Below are 16,990 nucleotides of genomic sequence, written 5' to 3'. Positions count from 1 at the left end.
AATTACAGATCTCTACCTGCTTCAAATTAGCAAAGAAATTGCTCATTGTTCCTACAGTTGAATGTTATGTATTAATTTCGTGTACAATTTTGAATTGAACAGATAAGGAGGGGTGAACAAAATGGAATCGCACGCAAACAAGATCAGATGTTAAATATTCCATATTAGCTCGTTCACATTCAGAATATTTTCAGTTTTTTTTCTTTTTTTTTGATTTGCATGCATCTTGCAAATTTGCCCAACTTGAGATGAGGGCTCTGCTCGTTTTCTGTCTCTCTAAAATGAGATTAAAATATATTAAAGATATTAGCATGTTTAATTACAGGCCTGCAGCAATTCCTTTGTGCATGTATATGTGTTTTCTATGTAATGACAGCTTGTTGAACGTCACAGATGATTTGTCAAATGTGACAAGGCCATGCTCATATTTATCTCTCATTAGAACACAAGCTGGAGATGGAAGAGAAAGGAAGGCTAGTCATTAAAAAACACAAACTACTAGACAGCTGCTGTTTAACAGCCTTTCTCCTCTCTCTCTTACAATCTGAGTTTGTCTGTGCCTCTCTCCATCTCCCTCCTTCCCAGTCTCTCTCTTTCTCTCTCTCTCCCTCTCTCTCTCTCTCCCCTCTGGCTAGTTCTGGGCCTGCTGAGTGCTTCAGTGGGAGTTTGGGGTTCAGAGTGTGTTGCTGTAATGTTATCAGGTGACCGGGGGTCAGCCTAATGCGTAACCTCAGAGCAGGAGGCCAGTAAATCATGCTGGCCGGCCCTCCCTGGCCCGTTTTGGCCAGCTCTCCCTCCTAGATTTACTGCTCCGTAACCTTAGCCAGTCTGCCAGGGCTCAGGACAGCTAAATTGAATACTAAATCCAAGCTGCCGCCACCCAGCCTGCTCCCTCTTAATTGACAGCTTTTTCCCTCTACTCCCTGCTCTATGTTTGTGGGCTTTTTTATTTTCATGAAATGAAATGTCAGGAATGGAATCTAATTGTTTTGCAGCTTGTAAAAGAAAGAAAAAAGAGAAAAAGATTGTAATAGGTATAGTTTGATTGTTTTGAAAGCTTGCTCCAAAACTCCATCCTGATGATAGCTGATTCAATATAAAGTTGTAGTCGTAGAGATATAAGGTATAAGGATATGCTTGTTTATTTGAAAATCTCATTTGCTTGTTTCAGTTTGCACAAAATGTCTTACCCTTTCTGACACAAAAGGGCAGATTCTAAAATAGATCCACGAGAAAAGCATTAGCTGTGATGGTATTGTCGGTCCTCCTGCCTTTTGAGGAACAATTTAGGACAGAAATATCCTGAGGTGTTTGGAGCTATGGGCTTCTCTGTCCCTCTCTCCCTCTCTCTCATTTTTCCTCTCTTTTTCTGTGCATTTTTCTGCCTTTCCCTCCATTGCCCTGTACTTCTCTACATTTGAACGCACACTTTGGTGTATATAAGTGTGTGTATACGTGGCTCCCTAAACATCATTGACAGTTGCAAATAAAGATGGGTGGTGAGTGTGCCGCTCTCTCCCCCTGCAATGCAAAAGGGGTTGAGTGTCATAAATCACCTTTTGATTTATCTAATCAAGCAAGGTCCTGCTGCATGCAGACATTTGTCATTGGTAGAGAGGGGGGGACGGTGTCAGGTTTATTCTGCCCCTCCGCTTCACTGGGCTGCAGCTGGTGGAGCCCACATAAGGATGAAGGGATGGAGGGAAGGTGGGAAGGGAGGGGAAAGAACAGGGAGGAGGAGGAAAAAGGACACAGTCATTAAGTGTGGGGTGCAGACTCACCCAGACAAAGGAAAATGAGAGTCTCTTGCTGCTGTCTTGTACTCAATCCTGTTCACTCCCATTATTCATCTAATTATTTTAGCTATCCATACAGTTTTGAGGGCAAGAAATATGTTATTTATGAAAAACTTAGGATGACTAAATATTGTGATTTTCTATCATAAATTTATAGATGGCATTTGTATTGTGCTTGCCATTGTATTTATTTATGTTACTAATCATTATACCCTTGGAGGACTCTCCACAATTTTGAATGTAATTCTATGACTCAAAACAACTTTATTATTCACTCACGGGGCTTGCCATTTAAAGCTCCTAAGTGGCCATAGAGAGAACTGCTCTCTCAACATTCAAGGTTAACCAACTGTTTTTCTTCTCCTGAGCGTCATAAGTGTTGATGAAAGCACTAGGTCAAAGACAAATCCAAGCCAGGAGGACAGATCTTTATGTTACACATGCACATACACACACACACACACACACACACACACACACACACACACACACACACACACACACTACACAAACATACATTTGCATTCAATATGACAGTAATCAATGGTGATGTGTGGGCTTTTTCCCCCCACCACATTGTAAATGTGTTTGCAGCCTCTTGTCCGACAATCGCCTCATCTCCTTTTGCAGGGATGTAATTTAGTTGCAAATTGACTGGAAGACGGAGGCAAAAATTGAAAGTTGAAATTAGAAATGGTCATAATAAATACGGGAGGCGGGGCAGAGGCTTTGGAAAGGTCAGGTGATATGACGGGTGCTTCCAGGCTGGACCGATCTGGCCAATGGAGTGTCAGAGGCCTGTCATGAAGCACATAATGCACACACATACATACACATAGACACACACACACAAGCCCTGCAGGGGCCATCACAGGCAGTGGAAGACAAGATTACCTCGCTATTCTGAGCTGCAGAGCAATTCTCGGATGTTCTTGGAAATTCACATTGTGTCCTTGTGTTTTTTTCCCCCTTTCTCTCTCTCTTTCTTCCTTTCTTCCCTCCCTCCCTCTTGTCACTTTCCTTGACAGGCCAATATTTCAGGCTCCAGATATAGGGGATTACAAATAAAATAAGTGGAACGCCTACTTAATGCAACAGAATTAAAATGCATGAACGGGCCGGAGGAATTGATATGCGCCCAATACAAACACGAGCCACAGAATAATATGAAATACAAAATGTTTTTTTTCAACCCCCCTCTCCATGTATCAGTGCTTTGATTTCCCTTTTTTTCCATTTGTGCATCTAGCGTGAAGCGTTGATTCGCAAGAGTGAGGCTCACATATTGCCTTGAGTGACCAGACGAGGGAGGGGAGGCAAGAGAGGGGGATGATGGCTTAGGGAAAAAGGGAGGAAGAGAGCAAGGCAGAGGGAGAGACGGAGGGAGGGAGAGTTGCTGTTGCTGTGTCTTTGTGTTTCACAGAGTGGGTAAATTGCAGTGGCAGAGTATAGCTGGGCCTGCGCAGCCTGTATCTAAGGATGAGGCTAATGAAAGATTTATCAGCGGCTACAGCATTTACTAAATACAACCAGAGGCTGATCTCCCCACATTGAACCCTGTTGTTAACGTCACACACGCTTACACATACACATACAAACAGACACACACAAGTAGTGCTGCTACTGTTCCACCAGCCGTGACCGAGCCCCGAAAATTTAGCATCTTGTACAGACAGAGAAGTTGTTGAGGCAGCTGGGGAAATGTATATGAACTAATGAAGTGTATAATATTACCATAACATTTAATGTATGTCGTGCTGTGATAATGAGCCTGCCTGAGTTTTTTTTTCCATTTCACATGTCCTCAGGGCAGAAAGAAGTCAGTGTATATGAATGTGAATAATACAACCCATGCTTGTATGCACGCTTGTGTTGTCTTGGTGTCAAATTATTTAAATCATCACCTATGTCCCACTGAATACTAATTAGGTAGACTTGTTTATGTTATTTGCTCTATTATTTGTGTATTAAACATTATTTGGCCACTTTGCCATCTAACACAGCTACAAAACACAGCCTTCTCATACAGTATGCATGTCTGATCTTTGGGATAGTCAAGTCATGTTTAATATGTCAAGTGTGAAGACTTTTTTATATTATGCATTTGATGGCTTCTGCTCCAGCTTTCATTGCAAATATGCATTTGAAAATAAATCTATTGTTTAGCCATCAGTCATTGAAAGGCATTCTAGTCATTGGAAACTTTGTGATCCACAGTGACAAGTCATTGTGAATGTATCTAAGCTTATATTACAGTACACAAATACAGACAAACAAGCTGTAAATATAAATAATAACTGAGTAGCTGACTTTAAAAATGTATCTTTAATGTTTTATATTCTGTTTCTTTTCCCCCTTTTCTCCCTCTGCCAGGAGTGAATACCATATCCAAAGAGGTTAGTGGACCGAATGCTATGGGTAAACATTCCCTCCTGCCTGATCGACAAATTGAAAGCCCTCCCAAAAGGCCCAAATCTGCTGAGGGGAAGACCTCTGCCAATGAGCAGGTAAAGGTTTTTACATTTTTAAAAGAAAACTGTCAATTGTGATACACAAGCTGAACAATGTTTGTGTAGTTTCCCAGCAACTCAGGGGGTGTTTATAGCTGATGCTCAAAGTGTTTGAGGTGCACTGAGAGTGAGCACGGACCTTTGTTACTATCTTTACCCTTCCAAAGAATATATATATCTAGGATGTGGAACTTTGCATGCATCTATTTAGAGTGGATGTCTGGCAAGTCATATTCATGTTTGAATTTGATGTTGGCTGATAGGTATAGAAAACTAATAGCTAATGAGGCAGGTTCTCCTTCATAAGCAATAATGAAATCTAACCTTCGCTGTCACTGTGTGATGAGCTAATGGGAAGATGCTTATGAACTGTAAGAAGCAGAAACGCTAAGCTAAGCATTTAGCAGTTGCTGGCGCCAGCTTTCCATCAAAGGGTTAAACACAGTCCGCCGTCCCCTCCTTGACGGAGCTTTTTAGCATCAAGCACAGTAGGCCAGTCTTTATGTTCTTAAGTGGAATACCTGCACTAGCCTTAGGCCTCCCTCCCTGCTTCTTTCCGCCTTTTTGCATCTCTTTAAATTATATGTGTTTTTAAATTAGATTATGAAGTATTAGCTCGTCTGGTTCTGGGCCCTGTAAGGAGGGAGGACTTTGTCATTTCAGAAATGGATTCTATTAAGACAGGTGGTGGGGAGGCAGCTATGTTCAGAGTACTCCCTGTAATGAGGGCAAGGCGTAGCTTGGGAGAGTACACACCTTTGTCATCTGTAATCTCCTGATTAAAAATTCTGGCCAATCGTGTTTTCTGCTAATAAAATTGCATGAGTTGAGAGACTTAAGTGAATTACATGAAACATGGTTGATCTACATTTTCTGTGTTAAGGTGGGCATTGTAAAGAGAGGTAAACATGGTGGGATGAGGTGGGTGGGCAGTGAAGAAAAGCCCTAAGGAACGAAAGGAAAACCCTATAAAAATTCAATTTGATTTTGCAGATGTGTACTTATTTTCACCCCTGTCAGTGCAAGGGGCATGGTCTTTGCAAATCTTGATGAAGGATGTGATGTCTGGCTGTTTCTTTAATGTCTGGCTATGCTTATAGTTTGATCTGTAGTGCAAGAATGAATGATACAGTTAAAGGAGTACATCCTGTGCAAAAAGTATTTCCATTCTACAAAATGTAATTTTCCTTGGATATCAAATAATTACTTCTCAAGTCTCAACCAGCTACTTATTATATCATCTTTTTTTAGGTTCAACAGTGTCCTTATTGCAACTACAGCAGTAAAGATGCTAACCGTATGCAGCTCCATGTGATGTCCCAGCATTCCATGCAGCCAGTGATCCGCTGCCCATTGTGCCAGGATGTCCTGAGCAACAAGATTCACCTGCAGCTGCATCTCACCCACCTTCATAGTGTGGCTCCTGACTGCGTGGAAAAGCTGATTATGACTGTACGTAGAAGTAATGTTTATGAAGATAATAAGATGTGTGTTTGCGTGTGTGTGCGTGTGTGTGTGTGTGTGTGTGTGTGTGTGTGTGTGTGTGTTAAGACACTTAAAAAAGTGAATGCACATTGAAATATAGAAATAATTTCTCAGGACTGTCCAGTCCTTCCTCTGGTCTCCCCTGTGTAGTTTAGGGCAAGATTCCCACAAAACATTTCCGATGCATTTACTGTTCTCTCTTGAGATACCAGCATAAACTTGATTGTTGTTGTTGATGTTGTTGTTGCAAATTCAGTCTTTAAAAAAACATTAGTTTTAAAGGCAAGAAGTAAGTTGAAACATTTACAAATATTTGAGTTGAGCCCTGCATTCTTAAATCTTTATTTTATTGAGATATAATAATGGAATTTCTTTGGTCTTGATAGGTTGTCGGACCTGACACAGCAGCACCAAATAATGTAATGCATCCCCAAACTGGACAAGACAAAGGACTGCCCTTAACGGATTCTTCTACCTCTCTTACTGATGGGTCAGGAAAGTCTCAAGGTAAGCAGAATTATTTTCTTCTAATATTTTTTTCTTATTATTATGATTGTAAAGTGTCATCAAAATATACATGTATAATTCAAAAAATAATGTCAACCTATTCATAAGATGTTGACATAACTGATTTTTTCAAAATGTAATGTCTATTTTTAGGAAGCACCTCAAAAGATGAGCTGACAAGTCAAGACAAGAATGAATTGGACATGCAGGGTGATGAACTCAAGCCCCCAAAAGAGGGCTCAGAAGCCCCAGACTGGAAGAGAGCCAGTGGGTTAGGACATGACAGCAAGTCCCCTGATACCCTACAGGACCATATCAGTGAGCTCCAAAGGCTCCAGCAGCAACAACAGCAGCTCTCAGTATCTGATCGTCATGTCTACAAATATCGTTGCAACCACTGCAGTCTGGCCTTCAAGACAATGCAGAAGCTTCAAATACATTCCCAGTACCATGCCATCAGAGCAGCCACTATGTGCAGCCTTTGCCAGCGCAGCTTCAGGACATTCCTGGCCCTTAGGAAGCATTTGGAAAATGGACACCCTGAACTTAGTGAAGCTGAGGTGCAGCAACTCATAGGAAATCTGCCCCTGAATGGGGATATCACTGAGAGTGAGGCCAGGGCCTTGGAGGAAGCACAGGCCTTTGAACATGACTTGGACAAAGACGATGAAATGGACCAGGAAGAGAAGCCCAGTCCCACAGGAAGTGACAGCAGCTCCCTGCTAGATGACATGGGAGCAGAACCAAAACGGACCCTGCCATTTAGAAAAGGGCCCAACTTTACAATGGAGAAATTTTTGGACCCTTCTCGGCCTTACAAGTGCACAGTATGTAAGGAGTCCTTCACCCAGAAGAATATCCTACTAGTCCACTATAATTCAGTTTCCCATCTGCATAAGTTGAAGAAGGTCCTTCAAGAGGCATCAAGTCCAGTTCCACAAGAGACTGGCAACAGTATTGACAACAAACCATTCAAATGCAATATTTGCAATGTTGCCTACAGCCAAAGCTCAACACTTGAAATTCATATGAGGTCAGTACTCCACCAGACCAAAGCCAGAACAGCCAAAACTGAAATGAGCAGCAGTAGCAGTATCACTGGCACAAGTGGTCCAGTGCCAGCAAAAAGTCCTGCCCCAAGCACACAAGGGAACAACAGCAACTCAGACTCTGCTAGAAGTGGAACACCCTCTGCTAACAAAGAAAACACTGTGGAACCCAAAGAAGATAACAACAGCAACAACAACACTAAACAAACAATAACTACTGACCATGCTGTAGCACAGGCAAGCAGCCACCAGTCAGCACAGTCCTCAGCCCAACTGCAACTGCAGCTTCAACATGAACTCCAGCAACAGGCAGCCTTCTTCCAGCCTCAGTTCCTTAATCCAGCTTTCTTCCCCCATTTTCCAATGACCCCAGAAGCATTGCTGCAATTTCAACAGCCACAGTTCCTCTTTCCCTTCTACATCCCAGGGGCAGAGTTCAACCTCAGTCCAGAGCTTGCTCTACACTCAGCAGCAGCTTTTGGAATGCCTGGTCTTACTGGCTCCTTCCTAGAGGACCTGAAGCAGCAGATGCAACAGCAGCACCAGCTGCAGCAGGCTCAGGCCCAGCAACAGGCTCAGCAGCACCAGCAGCAGCAAGTCTCTCAGACACAGTCGCAGATTCAGCATCAGAAAAACCAGCAACTGCAGAACCACAAAGCCAAAATGGAGTCCAGCGCTGTGTCAGTCTCTGAAATTCAGATGTCAAGAGAGGCAGAGGACCACCTGGAAAAACAAGAAAACAGAGCAAAGATGGAAAATGGAGGGGATGCATTAAGTGATGGAGGAAAAGACAACAAAGACACTAAAAAGTCAAAGTTCTCAGAGCCATTGATTCCCCCTCCACGTATTGTGTCCGGAGCAAGGGGCAATGCAGCCAAGGCACTGCTAGAAAACTTTGGATTCGAACTTGTCATCCAGTACAATGAAAACAGGCAGAAAAACCAAAAGAAAAATAAAGATGGAATTGAACAAGTGGAAATGAACACTGATAAGCTTGAGTGTGGGATGTGTGGAAAGCTCTTTTCCAATATGCTTATTCTCAAAAGCCACCAGGAACATGTGCACAGTCAATTTTTCCCATATGTGGAACTTGAAAAGTTTGCCCAGCAGTACAGAGAAGCCTATGACAAACTGTATCCAATAAACCCAGCTTCACCTGAAACTCCACCACCACCGCCACCACCACCCCCTCCTCCTCCACCACCTCCGGCTCCCGCCCCAGTGTCAGCTCCTCAGGCTTCTTCTACATCAATGCCCAAGCCGCAAACCCCAACACCTTCACCAGTCCCTGTCTCCCATCAGACGCCACACCAACCCTCTCACCAGGCACCGCCAACCCAGCCACAACCTCAGCCACCACCCCCTCCTCCACCAACTGCCCCTCCTGCACCTCCTCAAGTGCAGCTCCCTGTTCCCTTGGATCTGCCCCTTTTCCCACCTCTAATGATGCAGTCTGTCCAGCACCCAGGCCTGCCCCCTCAGCTGGCCCTTCAGCTGCCCAGTATGGACTCTCTTTCCACAGACCTTACACAGCTCTGCCAGCAACAGTTGGGTCTTGATCCGAACTTCCTCCGTCAGTCCCAGTTTAAGCGACCACGTACCCGTATCACGGATGACCAGCTTAAAATCCTCCGCGCCAACTTTGACATCAACAATTCCCCCAATGAAGAGCAAATTCAGGAGATGTCAGAGAAGTCTGGCTTGCCCCAAAAAGTCATAAAGCACTGGTTCCGTAACACCCTTTTCAAAGAGAGGCAGCGGAGTAAAGACTCTCCCTACAATTTTAATATTCCTCCCATCACTACATTGGAAGATATTCGAATGGAGCCCCAACTCAGTGCACACGAATACTACAGAACTGACTCAACCATGAACAAGAGGTCCTCCAGGACAAGATTCACTGATTACCAGTTGAGAGTGCTTCAAGATTTCTTTGACACTAATGCCTATCCGAAGGATGATGAAATTGAGCAGCTGTCCACTGTGCTCAACCTGCCAACTCGGGTCATTGTGGTGTGGTTCCAAAATGCACGCCAGAAAGCTCGCAAGAGCTATGAGAACCAGGCAGATTGTAAAGATAATGAGAAAAAAGAGTTGACCAATGAGAGATATATCAGAACCAGCAACATGCAGTACCAGTGTAAAAAGTGCAACATTGTGTTCCCACGTATCTTTGACCTTATCACTCACCAGAAAAAGCTGTGTTACAAGGACGAAGATGAGGAAGGCAATGAGGACAACCTCATTGACGACTGCCTGGATTCTTATGAGCAAGGACCAGCTAGGACTGTCCAACTACCATTAGAGTTATCAAAACAGTCCCACGGAACTGCTACCAGTTCTGGCTCGAGCTCCCCTGTCATGGCCTCCCCTCGTGCCAGCATGGGAAAAAGTTCCCCCAAGCCAGACATTGCCCCTGAAACTGAACCTAAACAAACTGAGACTGCCCCTTCGCCAGTGGTCAAGTCACTACCAGAACCCAGACCCTCTAAGGCTTGCACACCTCAGCCACCCCCTCAGAAAGGTCCTCAGCCACAAATGTCAAGACCCCATTCCCAGCCACAGGCAGCTGCAGTGCCCTCAAGTCCACTCTCCCTGGCCCTTTCCTCACTTACAAACAGTCTCCCACACCAAATGCTTCAGTACCAGTGTGACCAGTGTAAGATTGCATTCCCCACTGTGGAGCTATGGCAGGAGCACCAGCACATGCATTTCTTGGCTGCCCAAAACCAATTCCTTCACTCCCAGTTCCTTGAAAGACCCATTGATATGCCCTATATGATATTTGACCCCAACAACCCCCTGATGGCTAGCCAGCTGTTATCTGGAGGTCTCTCCCAAATCCCTTCTCAGAGTAGCTCTGGTTTGACCTCTGCTGCCGGGTCTGGGGCAATGAAGAGAAAACTGGATGACAAGGATGAAAGTGCTAATGATAAAGATGGCGGAAACAGTAGTGAAGAGCAACACAGAGATAAACGTTTGAGAACCACCATCACACCAGAACAACTAGAGATTCTCTATGACAAATACTTACTTGATTCCAACCCAACAAGGAAGATGTTGGACCACATTGCACGGGAGGTTGGCCTGAAAAAGAGAGTTGTGCAAGTTTGGTTCCAAAACACTCGTGCAAGAGAGAGAAAGGGGCAGTTTAGGGCTATAGGGCCTTCCCAGTCCCACAAGAAATGTCCCTTTTGCAGAGCACTGTTCAAGGCTAAGTCTGCTCTAGATAGCCACATACGATCTAGACACTGGCATGAGGCCAAGCAAGCAGGCTTTAGTTTGCCACCAAGCCCCATGATGAATCAAGACAATGAAAGGGGTGAAAGTCCAAATAAGTATAATTTCTTTGACTACCCACAGCTGCCTACCAAGACTGAGCCAAATGAGTATGAGCCACCTGCTGCATCCTCAACTCCAGTCAGACCATCTGAGTCGCATGTAAAAAACTTCTTAAGCCCTTCATCCTTAAAAGCTGAAAACTGTGATGAAACTGAAGGGCCTAATATGAATTCAGCAGAAGCTTCATCTTATGATATCAGTAAGATGGACTTTGATGAGACATCATCGATTAATACAGCCATTAGCGATGCTACAACTGGAGATGAGGGTAATAACAATGAGGTTGAGAGCTACACAGCCAATGGAGGGGACAAGCTACTTGACAGGAGTGGCCTGATGCCAAATTCTGATGGTGGCAATGACAGGTTCCAATTCAGCATGGTGAGCCCTTCCCTCAGCTTCTCTGGAAAAGACTGTGACTCATATTACAGCTACAGAGATGATGAAATGGATGACTTCAATGACAGGAGTGAATCATCAAGCCTTGCTGACCCAAGTTCTCCTAGTCCCTTTGGGGCAGGTACCCCCTTCAGCAAGTCTGGGAAAGGCAGCAATTCTGGGGATAGGCCAGGCCACAAAAGATTCAGGACCCAAATGAGTAACCTGCAACTTAAAGTCCTCAAAGCCTGTTTTAGTGACTACCGCACTCCTACAATGCAAGAGTGCGAGATGCTGGGCAATGAAATTGGACTCCCCAAGCGTGTTGTCCAGGTGTGGTTCCAGAATGCCCGTGCTAAAGAAAAGAAATTCAAGATTAACATTGGAAAGCCATTCATGATAAGTCAAGGCTCACCAGATGGGCCCAGGCCTGAGTGTACTTTGTGTGGTGTAAAGTACACTGCCCGGATGTCCATCCGAGACCACATCTTCTCCAAACAGCACATCACCAAAGTGCAAGAAACCCTGGGAAACCAGGTGGATAGAGAAAAGGACTACCTAGCACCAACCACTGTCCGTCAGCTGATGGCCCAGCAAGAGCTGGACCGCATGAAGAAAGTTGGTGAGGGACTCAGCCTGCCTGGCCAGCAGCAACAGACTGCAGTGGACAACAATAATGCACTTCATGGCCTTAGCCTGCCCTCAGGCTACCCAGGGATATCTGGCCTTCCGCCAGTGCTACTTCCTGGGGTCAATGGGCCATCGTCACTTCCTGTTTTCCCACCCAACACACCTGGTGAGTTAGTATGACGAACAGTGAAAAAATAAGTTAAATAGACTAGAAGCTTTATGAACTGATCTTTATCATGCACTATTTTATTCTACTATACTACTGTTTATTCTCTATCACAGTGGTGTTTGTCAAAAAGTCCTATTTTTAAATACTATTTTAAAATGAAAAATGGTGGGATTTAGTGCATGCATATTGTCATCATCAGAGTTGAACTGCTAACTGATAATTCAGAGATTTTTTTACAACAAATGTATCTTTATCATGGCTTTCGTTTGTGTTGTTTTGTTTTTCCCCTAATTGTAGGTTTGGTATATTTATATTATAATATATTGGCAGACTGAAATTATCATAAAGCGCATGTGACAGTTTTGATCCATAACAAAATCTTAAAGACTCAGCCAGAGAAAAATGAAACATCTTTATCTTGTCATACAAACAAATTTCCATAGTGATTTGGGTTTGAATATTTAAATATTGAATATTTCCATATTTATATACCACTGTATTTCAGCTTTAGCGTCTCCCGGTGCTGGCATGCTTGGGTTCCCTACACCAGCCACCCCCTCTCCTGCCATGTCTCTCAGCACTACCCCAACCAAGACTCTTCTGCAGACTCCTCCTCCTCCTCTTCCTCCACCTCCTCCTCCTCCTCCTGTTCCCTCCACACCTTTGGCAGCAGTAAATCATTCAGAGCAGCAAGGTAAAGACTCAGAGAGAGACAGCAGCAAGAAACAAGGAGACAAGCCACCTCAGATGAAGGTGAAGGGCAGAGAGAATGAGAGCGGCTCACGTCCTGAGACCCCCAGCATGGCAAAGAAAAAGGAGAAACCTGCTCAAGTGAAACCAGGAATTGAGACTCAACTAGATGCCACACAGCTTCAGGCACTTCAGAATGCCCTTGCAGCAAGTGATCCCAGCTCTTTCTTGGGAGGGCAGTTCCTGCCCTACTTTCTTCCTGGATTTCCCAACTGCTTCTCTCCCCAGCTTCCTAGAGGGGTCCAAGCAGGGGGCTACTTTCCACCAATGTGTGGAATGGAGAACCTGTTTCCATATGGCCCAGCAGCAGTCCCACAAGCTGCCATGGCCGCTGGTCTCTCCCCAACAGCTCTCCTGCAGCAGTATCAGCAGTACCAGCAGTCCCTCCAGGATTCACTGCAGAAGCAACAACAGCAGCAGCAGAAACAACTTGAGCAACAGCAGAAACAACTACAGCAGCAGCAGCAGCAGCAGCAGCAGCAGCAACAAAAACCAACCCCAATGAAGACACCCCAGAGCGTACAGAGCACCAAAACCAACTCCTTCAAACCAAAAGAAGCTATAGATGCTAAGGATGACACCAACACAGGCTCTTCAACAGAAAGCACAAAAGAAGAACCGAAAACAGATACCAAAAGTACCATGGATTTTCCAGACGCTTTTATTGTACCGTCCGTCAAGCATGAGTTTATATGCAGGAAGTGCCAGATGATTTTTGCTGACGAAGATTCAGTGGTGCATCATCAGAAGTCCTTCTGTTACTTCGGACATCCTTTTACTGACCCGCAAGAGACAGTGCTTCGAAAGGCAGTGAGCAACTACACTTGTGTTGCCTGCAATGTGGTTGTTAACGGGAATGAAGCACTTGGCCAACACCTTCAGTCGAGCTTGCACAAAGAGAAAACAATCAAACAAGCAATGAGAAATGCCAAAGAGCATACTAGATTATTACCTCACTCTGTCTGCTCCCCTACTCCTAACACCACATCTACCTCGCAGTCTGCAGCTTCTTCTAATAACACCTTTCCTCATCTCTCTCGCTTGTCCATGAAGTCCTGGCCAAATGTCCTGTTCCAGGCCACCACAGCCCGGAAAGCTGCTTCCTCCTCCCCGTCTGCCTCTCCTCCTCCCCCCCTCTCCTCACCTTCAACGGTTACCTCAACTTCCTGCAGCACCTCAGGGGTTCCAACCTCACTACCCACCGAGAGTTGTTCAGATGAGTCTGACAATGAGCTAAGCCAGAAGCTGGATGACTTAGATAACGCGTTGGAGGTCAAGGCTAAGCCGGCCTCTGGCCTAGACGCGAGCTTCAGTAGTATCAGAATGGATATGTTCAGTGTGTAGGAGTGACAAAAGGATCCCTTGCTTAAAGAAAAAAATAAGACTTTTTAAACTGCAGTTCCAAAGTTTCTCTTAACCCAAAAAATTACAGTACCAAATGATTGACTCAGGATTGTTTTTCCCATATTGATATGCTGGCAAGATATTGATTGATTTTTGTTATGGACAGAACTGTTGCAGATGCTTGACTGAGCTTATATTGTATACAAAAACATGGAGTAGGAAAAAATCCCACAGGCTCCCTTGGGGGGGCTTGTTTCAAGCCAAAAACTCTCACGATAGCAAATTGCACCTCAGCTGGATTGTTTTCCAAATGCTAGCATGTACTGTATGGGATGACGATCCAGAACCCTCAAAGAGAATCTCTCTTAGTTTAGATAGGTGTAATTCAGTAGCTTTAAATTCTCAGGTCAGAACATAACATTTCTCATTTGTTAAAGCAGCAACAAGCCTGGGTACACTTGGCTTATAACCAAAACATGTCAAGCTTTATCGGACGCATTTCCTTGATGTGTATAGAGTACCAAGAGACAATATTACTGTTACAATGGACGATGTGCATATCCTTTTAGTTTTGCCCTACAAAGACAGTATGGTTTTGCCACTGAGGGAATTTAGAATGGTGAAGTAAATGTGTATGATGCCCCTGTGTTTGCCAGTTTGTATCACAACAAGCTGTATCTATTTCCCACCCCCTTTTTTTCTTGTAGTATATACTAATCTGTGCCAACTCTTACCTTCTCACTTTTACCTCCGCTCACACCCTTTTCTGAAGAGGTAATAACTCTAGTTTTGATAGACTCTCGGATTATGTGAATATAACATTTTTCATTTGTGAATTGCTGTACTGTTACGGTACCTGCTTGTGTCTGGACTATAGTGCACTTATTTTGTTTTTATTTGTCTTTTTATCATTTGAGTAGGCCATTTGTTAATTTAATAGATTTTTTCTGTTTGTATGTATGTATGTTTGTGTTTTAATTATTATTTGTGTCTATTGCAGCAGCATATTGGTCCATATTTGTTACAGGATTGATGCCTAACAATCTAGAGACCTATTTAACAATTGGTGCATCCATGAAAGCAGTACTGTATACTTGAAACTGTTAAGGTACAAGTTGGTCACAATGTTAAAAAAAAAAAAAAAAAGGTATGATCATTTGCTATACGTTTGCAAATATGCTGCTTTAAAAGGGGGACAACAGCATTTGTGTTGTATATTAAAAACATTTTCATGTACTTGTAGGACTTAAAACAGTGTTACACCTATACGCTGCCATTTAGTGCATAGGTTGACGTCCTCCCATCAATTTTCTGGGCACTTCTGATGATCTACAGTCAACATTATAATTTTTCCATATTTAGTGATTTCAACATTGCAAAGTATTACCTTACAAAGTTTTGCTGCTACTGTGTAATGTTATTTTGCCTGCCATAAATTCTCTCAACTTTCTACCAGACAAAATACTGATCCATTAATTGCTTTGCTTTTCTCTTTTTATTTTATGTTATTTTGTTATTTTGCTGTGGAACTAAGAATGTGAAAGCTGTCAAAGGGTGTTCAATTTTTTACGAATCACTTTCTAGTTTGGTAATTAAAACCAATGTGATTCATTCCAAAGTAACAGAAGGCTATTTGTATGAAAGAAAAAGGCTTGTGAACAAAGAAAGCAAAGCTGTTGTACATATTCGTAGTTGGCTGTGCATGGTACAAATTTATTAATATGAAGAAATGCAAAAATGTATTGCTTTTGGTATTTCCTATTCTGAGATGAGCAAGTAGCATGTAATGCAACTGTTTGACAGGTTAAATCAAATCATGCTTAGTTATTGTTTCAAACAATGAAATCAAGTAACATTTCCTCTTATGTTTTATTATTGTAAAGGTGTTTTTTTCTCAAAGTTTTAAAGCAAAATGTCAGTTTTTCATTTTCTGTGTGAGCTTTTTAAATGTCATTATTTGGATTTTTAGTATTTTAACATTTACTTTAATCCTGAAGACACTTTTCGATTGTGTTTCATAAGAGACATCCTGGCCTCCCAAGGTGCAATTCTGCCATTGTACAAACATGAGCGACTGTCCTGATTCCAAAGGCTTTCACAACTCTGGCTTTTTGCCTTTCCCCACTCTGTGGCTCAGCATTATAAGACTGAACTGTCAGCTAGCATCATGTGCTAAGATGTTAGCATCAGACAGGACGCTTTCCACACCAAGGACTGGTAAAAGCTAACAAACCAACAAAAAGGATGGTCCAACAATATAACTGTACATAGATATTGCAACTGCACAGCAGCCAAAAACAAAAAAAAAAAAAAGAACTTTTTAAAAAAAATGGATGGATTGTGTCATGTTTATGGGGACAGCCTTCAAAAGGTTGAAATTGGAATTGTTCTTCTGGATGTCAAAGGGATTTTCATGGCGCAATCATATCCTACACAATATGTACTCTTCAACATCTGGGTTACATAGGAAATGCACCCTGAGGTTTTAATAAGAAGAAGCCCCTATGGCTAAAACTTTAAATAAACTAAACCAAAAATGTTATTGATGTTTTATATATAGAGAGTAGTCGCATTAGTTTTTGTTACTGTACTGTTTGAGGTCTCAACTGTACCGTATCACGGTAATAACATGGTTTTGAAACCTTTTTTTTATTTTGTCACAGACCTGTTGTCATAGTTGAAATGACGTTTATTGTAGATGGTATTTGAACAACTTCTGGAAATAGTTCATCAAGTATGTTTGTTGCTCATTGTTGTGATACATTAAAAACTGTATCTGCAAACCAGTTTGGTGTCATCAAATATCATTTATCTCATTTTCACTCTTTCATATTTTAATTAGCTAATTATCTTATTATGGTACATTTTCTTGAGCCTGTCTTTCACACATCCAATTAATTGTTTTTTTTTATTTATCTCAAACTTATTCACAATATATAATCACGTAGCTATCATGTTATTTTAATACAATGCTTAAAATCATCATATCTATAAATGCTCACTTTATTTCTCTACATCATAATGTTATAT

General features: G+C 42.8%; 1 protein-coding gene across 2 annotated transcripts in view; it reads left to right on the top strand.

Moving 5' to 3' along the window:
• The window catches only part of zfhx4 (zinc finger homeobox 4), an 84,216-nt gene extending 67,470 nt beyond the window's left edge, over window positions 1-16,746 (top strand). For both annotated transcript variants that reach the window (XM_053342293.1, XM_053342294.1), the window contains exons 8-12: window positions 4,170-4,303; window positions 5,558-5,758; window positions 6,178-6,298; window positions 6,452-11,863; window positions 12,372-16,746. In XM_053342293.1, the coding sequence (XP_053198268.1) occupies window positions 4,170-4,303; window positions 5,558-5,758; window positions 6,178-6,298; window positions 6,452-11,863; window positions 12,372-13,960 (7,457 nt within the window). In that variant the 3' untranslated portion in view covers window positions 13,961-16,746. The remainder of the gene's footprint in view (window positions 1-4,169; window positions 4,304-5,557; window positions 5,759-6,177; window positions 6,299-6,451; window positions 11,864-12,371) is intronic.
• The last annotated feature ends 244 nt before the right edge of the window (window positions 16,747-16,990 follow it).

The sequence above is a fragment of the Scomber japonicus genome, chromosome 21 (genome assembly GCF_027409825.1).
Source record: "Scomber japonicus isolate fScoJap1 chromosome 21, fScoJap1.pri, whole genome shotgun sequence".
Lineage (NCBI taxonomy): Eukaryota > Metazoa > Chordata > Actinopteri > Scombriformes > Scombridae > Scomber > Scomber japonicus.
This window is presented reverse-complemented; position numbering and strand designations above follow the sequence as displayed.